The sequence below is a fragment of the Melospiza georgiana genome, chromosome 15, assembly GCF_028018845.1.
Source record: "Melospiza georgiana isolate bMelGeo1 chromosome 15, bMelGeo1.pri, whole genome shotgun sequence".
In the NCBI taxonomy this organism is placed as follows: domain Eukaryota; kingdom Metazoa; phylum Chordata; class Aves; order Passeriformes; family Passerellidae; genus Melospiza; species Melospiza georgiana.
Window position 1 is genome coordinate 3,745,584 of NC_080444.1, and position 7,777 is coordinate 3,753,360.

At 51.3% G+C, this 7,777-nt stretch overlaps 1 protein-coding gene across 1 annotated transcript; it reads right to left on the bottom strand.

Moving 5' to 3' along the window:
* Nucleotides 1-1,170: 1,170 nt before the first annotated feature.
* LOC131089971 (pancreatic secretory trypsin inhibitor-like) lies at nucleotides 1,171-6,307 on the bottom strand. The gene is made up of 4 exons (XM_058035019.1): nucleotides 6,121-6,307; nucleotides 4,647-4,687; nucleotides 3,954-4,066; nucleotides 1,171-1,312 (listed from the first exon to the last, which is right to left on the bottom strand). The coding sequence occupies exons 1-4, from the start codon at nucleotides 6,173-6,175 to the stop codon at nucleotides 1,243-1,245; spliced, it is 279 nt and encodes a 92-aa protein (XP_057891002.1). The 5' UTR covers nucleotides 6,176-6,307; the 3' UTR covers nucleotides 1,171-1,242.
* Between the last annotated feature and the right edge of the window lie 1,470 nt (nucleotides 6,308-7,777).

Here is a 7,777-nt window from a genome sequence, read left to right on the forward strand (position 1 = left end):
GACCGGCTTGCTCAGAACTCCCTCCAGCCTGAGCTTGAATATTTCCATGGATGGGGTTCCACAGCTTCTCTGGGCAGCCTATTCCACTTTCTCACCGCCTTCATGGTAAAAATCTTCCTGATATTTAAGCTAACCCTGCCCTCTGTCAGTTTGAAGCCATCCCCACTTGTCCCATCGCTCCACGCCCCTGTAAAAAGTCTCTCTTGGTGCCCCTTTAGACACTGGAATGGGCTCTGAAGTCTCCCAGGAGCTTTCTCTTCCCATGCTGAACATTCCCAGCTCTCTCAGCCTGGCTCTGTAGCAGAGGTGATCCAGCCCTTGGAGTCTTTGTGGCCTCCTCTGGGCTTGCTCCAACAGTCCCAAGTTTTTCTCGTGTTGGGGGCCCCAGAGCTCTGCAGCACTGCAGGAGGGTCTCAGCAGAGCAGAGGGGCTGAGTGCCCTCCCTCACCCTCTGCCCACAGAGCTTTGGATGCAGCCCAGGACAATGCTGGTTTCCAGGTTATGAGTGCACACTGCTGGCTCCTGTCCAGCCTCTCATCCACCAGCACTTTCATTCAAATCCTTCTTGGAAAGGCATCTCCCATCCTCCCAGCCCATAGCCCTCAGGCCAGGTCATCAGTGCCAGCAGCAAAGCTCACCAAGGCCAGTACAGGGGAAAAAAATTAGAATTTTGCCTGAAAAAATGGAATCTTTTTGGTTTTCTGAGGCACTGGGAAGCTGTGACCTGCAGGACAAGTGTGAGGCTGGTGACTCTTGGTGCACAGGGACCATGTCATGGGGCACTGGCACATGGACAAGGCTGGAGATGGGTCAGCATGGAGATGACTTGTTGGGTTCTTTCTCCTAGCAAAGGCTCTGGAGCAAGGCCTTTAGCGCCCTGTATTTAGCAAATGCAATTGCAGGTCATGAGAATGCTAAAAATCTATTGCTTGACCATTGGAAATCTAGGAAAGGAAAACAAAATTCTTGATGCAAAAAAAGAACCTCCCTGTTCTGGCAGAGCCTGGCTCCCTCCCTGGGCACATCCCAGGCTCCTCCCTGGGGCTCTGTCTGTAATTTGCTCCCAGCTCTTTACAGACATCACCAGAACAAACCACATTTTCCAGGAAGGTGCTCTGAGTGTTGGGGAAAGGGGGTCGCTGTGTGTGTAAGAAATCCCAGCACAAGACGTGGCGATGCTTCCATTTTATTGGGGTTTGATGGGAGAGGGGACAGCTTTGTGCCCTGATCTCTCAGCCCAGTTTAAGCCAGGTTGTTGCGGGGAGTTTTGCACATTCCTCTGTTCCTGATGCGCACGTGGTCGTTCCTTTGCCTGCAAGAGAGGTTAAAAATGTTGGGGGGCTGCCCTCGGGTCCCTGAGACACAGCAGAGCCTGGCTCAGAGGGCAAAAGGCAGAAAGAGAGGAAAATACTGCTTAAATCATCATCTAAGTGTTATTCACAGCAAGCAAGGCCACATATTCTTGACAGGGAGTTCAGGGCTACCATGGCCATGTGTTAATTAATTCCAATAAGCTCAAGAGTGCTTTCTGACACCTCCTGGCAGGATAATTCACCTTCGTGTTGCAGGACAGCGCTGAGACACCTCCAATGCCTGTCTGACTGCAGACAATAAAGGTTACGATTTTGTTTTGCAGGGTTTTAGAAACAAAGGACTGCCACTGTGCCTCACTTGGGTTTGGCCTGCTCCCAGCCTCCCCTCCTGATTGCTTCTTGCAGCAAAAGTGAGGAAAATATTAAAAAGGTATCTTTAAAAAACTATTTTCTTCTTTTTGCCCTGTAGTGAACACGATTCCTATGAATTGTTCCATTCTCACACGGAATCATGATGCTCTCCTCTTTGGAAAGACAGATCCATTTCACAGGTGCGTTAGAGAAATGCCGGTGAAATGATTTTCCTTTTGCAAGAGGCGTTTTGCATGCTGGTCACAGCGAGGTGACCAACGGTGACAAGGGAGACGCCGCTGCCACGGGGACCCGCCAGATGCTCAGACATTCCCAGGCTCCTTGCAGCCTCCCAGCTCTTGTCAGGCCAGTGGCACTCGCAGAACTGCAAATGACACTTCATCCTGCCTCCTGGCTGAATGGTCCCCATGGGCCAGGGTTTTAGAGATGAGGACACTCCATTTATCTCTCCCCCAGGACATTTGGCACCAGGCAGCTCCAGAGTCCTGAATGAAGCTCCAGAGCCCAGCTGGCCCCGGCCAAGAGGCTGCTCCTAACCTCAGAACTGCATCACTGGGGAACAGAACAGGGGAGCTGCAAGGCTCGGGGCTGTGGCCCACAGGAGCAGCACATTTCCAGCTGCAGCTGCTCACAGCTTGCACAAGAAGGAGTTTTGGGAGCTCTGGGAGTGCAGGCAGATGCAGCACCAGCTTCTCATCCATCCCACCCCTCCTCTGACTCCTGCTTGGCTCTGAATACACCACCAGCTCAGTCTTTCCCTTTCTTGTACCCCAATTTCCCTTCTTGTACCCCAATTTCCCTTCTTGTGAGCTCCCATCCCCTGTGAAGCTGCTCTCTGCCCTGCTCTGGGGAGATGGAGCATCCTGGATGCCACTTTGCCCAGCTGACTGTGGAGCCTTCCTCCCTCACTTTACCCTGCTCTTGGTCCACGGCCAGAGCCCTAATGATGTTGTGTCTGATGAACCTCCCACCCCCATCTGTTGCACAATGCAGGGACAGCTGGTGCTGGGCTGCTGGCTTCCAGCAGGGTCATTACCACCCTGCCAGGCCGTGCTGGGTCATTAGCTGTGGTGCCTTTGCTGAGGAGATCCCACTCAGCCTCTCTCTGCCTGACTGCATCACGCTCAGCCTTGAAAGGTGAACAGCAAATGCTGCAGAATATGTGGCAGCAGCCTGGGTTAATGAAGCAAAGAGGGGACAACCCAACTGACAATATTTATCCAGGCTCTTTTTTTTTTTTCCCCTGGTGATCTGGATTCTGTTCCTTGCTCCTGCAGAGCTAGCAGGGAGGCAATGCTCCTGAAAGCAGAATTTTGGCTCCACAAACCCACGCATCCAGAGACAGAAAAGCTGGACTTTGAGCTTCTGCTACATGATGGCAGATGGGCCTGTGAGCCTGATCACCAGAAATCCCTGCCTACACCAGGTGAAGCCAAGGGTGAAGCTCCCTTAGCCCTGCAGACTGGGGCATCTGGCTCCAGATAAGACTCAATCTTCCCAAAAGAGATTTTTGAACCACTTAATAGCATTGAGTTGGAAGTAATTCCTTCACTTGTCTGACACAGAGTGCTTCCAATGTATAAATATATTTTAAATTACCTAGGGCCCAAGCCAGATGAAGTGTATCAAGTCTTGCCAGAGACACCCTTAGCATTTGGACCTGGCCTTCTGCTAGAACAGTGCAATCTGGCACCAGCACAGATTAAATATAAAACTCATTCTTAAAAATACCCAGAGCAAACTGTGTCCTTTCATATGCAGAGAAGACAGAAAGCAGAGCTCAGCCATAAATTTCTGGGGTGAAAAAACACAGTTTTTTTCCCTCAGCCACCACACATCTGAGGTCATCTGGAAAAATATTCTTCAGCCCGTCTGCTAGATCTGGGCAGGCTTGGAGGACTTTGCCATTTGTCTGAGGTCCTGGATGCCTGCCAGCTCTCGCTGCTGCTTGGCAGCTGCAGGTGTGGGGAGATTTTTGCTCGTGGGCAGCGTGTGTGCTGCGAGCTGCACAGGATTGCTCAGCTGGAGCCACACAGGATTGCTCAGCTGGAGCCTCACACAGGATTGCTCAGCTGGAGCCCACATGCTCAGAGCAGCGGGAGCAGCAGCTGTGCAGGAGGCCAGACCCGTGCCAGATGTGCTGGGCTCACTGCCCAAACTCCACCCAGCTGTGTGCAGACAGCTTTCTTTCTAGGAAATCCCAGATATGTGTGTGTGGTAGCCCTCATCTCTGTGGCATTTAGACTCGCAGCAGCTCCAGATACTCACAGGTTGTGCAGGCACAGCAGGCACTCGTTGCTGTACAGGACGTTATCCGTGCCACAGATGGGGTCAAACTCCCTTGTACACCCTCTCCCCAGGTTGAAATTCTGACAAGATGGCTGGAGGCACAAAAGGTTAATTTGGAAAATGTTAAGCCTGTTCTCAATTTAGCAAAGGAGCTTTGCTTTCCCAGAGAGGTGCACATTTTGTCTGTCTTTGTAACCCATCCTCAGAGCTCTGCTGTGAGCTCTCAGTAACACTGGGACCATCTGCCTTGGCCACCACCACGTCCCTTGGCCAGCTGAACTCCACCTGGCTCTGCTGCACACCCTTGGGAGTGACAGTCCAGAGTAAATAGTGCTCTATGGGCGCTGCCTGAGCATGTTCCTACCAGGTTTTGTTTTTATGCCACAGCAATACCTGTCCTCACTTACAAGCCAGAGACTAAAGGAGACTCCTGACTTTCTTGGCAGGTAACAGCAATATTTGGCTTTTTAGGAGCTCTTCTTTCAGTGTTTGGGGGAAATGCAGTGGAAAACCAGTATCATCACTGGGACTTTGCTGTGGCACTGCAGGTGGAAGGGCACTGTCATTTCTGGGCTGTCAACCCACTCTGCTTCACTGTATTTAGCAGAGGTGGCTCCCCAGTGTTTGGATTAGTGCTGTCTCACTTGTGCCATGTAAAAGAGGAAACCTTACCTCAGTTCCTCTGAAAGCAGCTGCATCCACCTCGGCATTTCCTAGGGAAAGAGGAGAGAGAGAGACAGAGAGAGAGGGAGAGAAGAACGTTAGCACCCATCACTCGGGCTGGTTTCAAGGGGCACAGAATACAGACAGTTTAGGCTGAGGACTGCGTGTCTTCACTCAAACACCTTTGTCCTAGAAAATAATTTCTTCCCTTGGATCGCCCACGTTTCCCAGCTGAATCCTTCCCTGCTGTGTCACCCTCCTTCCCCTGGCAGGAACATGCAATGATGCAAGGCAAAGTGCACTTCCAGAGATGTCACCTGCCAGCTGTCAGGGAGCTAAGGTGGCTTCTGTCCTGTCTTACCACATGTTCATGAGTGCCTGAGAAGCTCCTGCTGGCACTGGACAGGTGCTGCAGTAAATCCAGGGCGATCTTTCTGCTGTTATTCCATTTTTACCACAAGCAAGCAGAGCAAAAGACAAGTTGTTGGAAGTCTCTACTGGAAGGAGACCCTGAGGTCTCACATCAAAGCTGGTGGGATCAAGCCATGACTTTGGGCTTCCCCATGGAGAAGCTGAGCTGGCAGCTGGGATCACAAGGGTGGAACACGTGCTGGGTGTGTTTTGAAAAACAGCCTGAACTTTTTTTTTTGGCAAAAGACACAACTGAGAAGATGATCCTGGGTTTTTTTATAAACCCAGAAGTCATCTACATGGAGGATTTATACTACATCTGTATTAACAACCAGCACAGCCCAGTGGCAGTGAAGCATTTTGGTGCTGAGGAGCTGGTAGCCACACTGTTTAATATTTCAGTGGTTTTACTTTGGGCTAGCACTGGTCCAGACCCGGGAGCTGCAGCTCACTACGTGCTCAGCTCATCTGAAATGAGCCCAGATTTTGTGCTCAGACAGCCCTGCAATGGCAGCCTCTGTGCAGTAAACAGGATGGCAGAGGACCTGCTTCAGAAGCACCCTCCTGTTTGGAATGAGCCCACTAAAGCAGGACCTGAGGAGCAGCAACAGCTCGTGTTCTCATCCCTCTGCACCATATGGGATTTTGAAAACACAGTTGGCTTAAACATTGGCTTTGGTAGTGAGAGCTGCATTTTCCCTTGCATAGATTCATTTCCTGTCTTCTTAGACTTGCTTTTTTAAAACCAGAATAGCACCTATTCACTCTGAAAGGATCACACTGTCCTAGAAATCACCAGTCACAGGACAAATCCCACCCCTAAGAAAGAGCAGCAGGTCTGCTCACTTTTGGGAGCAAGTGCACCCTTTCAAAGCCTTTGAAAGGCTACAGGTTTAATGCACAGGTACAGGTACAGGTGTAATGCACACTGGCCATTGCAGCATTCCCTGCCCAGGGTCACAGCAAGGTCCCAGCACCAGCTGGAATCTTCCCACACTCACCTTCCCATGTGGCAGACCTGGGAGCTTTAGCAAGGAGAGGAAATAGCTCCCAAGCAAAATGTTGGACTCACCTTGGGAGAAGAAGAGTGCCAGGGAGAGGAGCAGGAAAACACCAGCTACCTTCATGGTGGAGGTGATGTTCTACTGAGCACAGCAGAGGGAAACTGGGACGCTGCTGGGTGTGTCAGAGATCCTGACTCTGGCACTCTGCTGGGACCTTTATACCTTTCCCCACTGCTGGCAGCACACCACAGAGCCAGCTCCACCCTGCAGGGCTGTGGTGACAACATTGAGAGCGTGGGGACAGCACCAGGTGGCACCTGGCTCATTGGAGAGCGCAAGGATGGAAGCTGTGCCAAGCCAATGGAGGAAATCATCCTTATCTGCAGCGAGGACTGGGGCCCTGTCCCAGGTGTGGGGGTCAGCCCCGGGTCTGCACTCCTGCGATAAAGCAACAAAGAACCAAGATTGCAGCAAAGGGCAGGACAGGGAAGTGCAGTTAGCAGCACTGTGGCTTTGATGAATGACCCTGCTGCTGCCCATGCAGGGTGAAGCTCTCTGCTGGAGCCACCTCGGGGTGAAGATGGCTTTGATCCACACACACCTTCCCTGCTGTGACCCACAGAGCAGGCTGGGGGGCTGCAGCCCCCCTGCCCTCCCTGGACAGGCAGAATGGGAGCAAGGATGGCTCTGAGAGCACACAGAGCTGTGCCTTGGGCTGGCTCGTGGCTGCGGATCCAGGGCTGCTGTTTTGACTGCACATCTCCCACTGCAGACAGCAGCTGGAATGAGCTGCTGGGTCAGATGCTGCTCCCTTCCCCTCTCCCTGCCTGCACTGGGAGTAAACCCTGGGGATTTCCCACACTTACACCACCAGTGGTGCATTGCAGAGAGTGGATCAGTCCCCCGGGGATTAGAAGGATTAATTAATGTTTCTAAAGCACTTTGATATCTCAGCCATAAATCACTGGAGAAGTGCAAAGCAAATTATTACTAATGGGGGCTTATGACTCAAAGACAGATTTTTAATTAGCTGAACAGGAAAAAGTCAATGCCAAGAGCAATTCAAGGAGCTGTTTGAGAGGGAGAAATCTCAGCTCCATTGGCAGCTGCTCCATTGTCCAAGGGATGGATGTCCCATTCCCAGTGTGGCTCTGGAGGGTGCTTTCCCCTGCCATAAACATCTCTTTTGATTTTGCTTCAGTGGTCATGGGCAGATTCCTCCCTCTTCACTGGGTTTCCCTCTGCTCTCCCTGGGCTGACCTGCAACATGGGGCAGAAAGAACAGCTCCTGGTGGCATCTGTTATTTTATTAACTCAGAGAGTAGAGCTGGCTTTGGGTATGACTGCTCAGCAGCTCTCAGGAGCTGGGCTGGGTGTTAGTGGACCTTTGAGCACAGAAAACAATCCTACAGTGTGCCTGGGACAGTGGTTCAGGTGGTGTTATCACCCTCTGAGGAGCAAGGGAGGGATAATTTTTCACAGCTAAAAGAGGTTCCCCTAAGTCCAACACTGTGCCCTGGTTTTTTTCCTTTTCAGTCCAAGACATGTAAATAGAACAGTGCTGAAAGGAGTTTCTCTGATGTTCGGGGCTTGCCCACTCCTGGTAAAACACATTTTTCAGTTTGAAGATCCTTACTGTAGCCTGGCAATGTGATAGTTTGGATTGTCCAGGAACAGAAACGTTTTCCCTCAGATTCCTTGGAAACATCCAGGCGCATTTCCAGA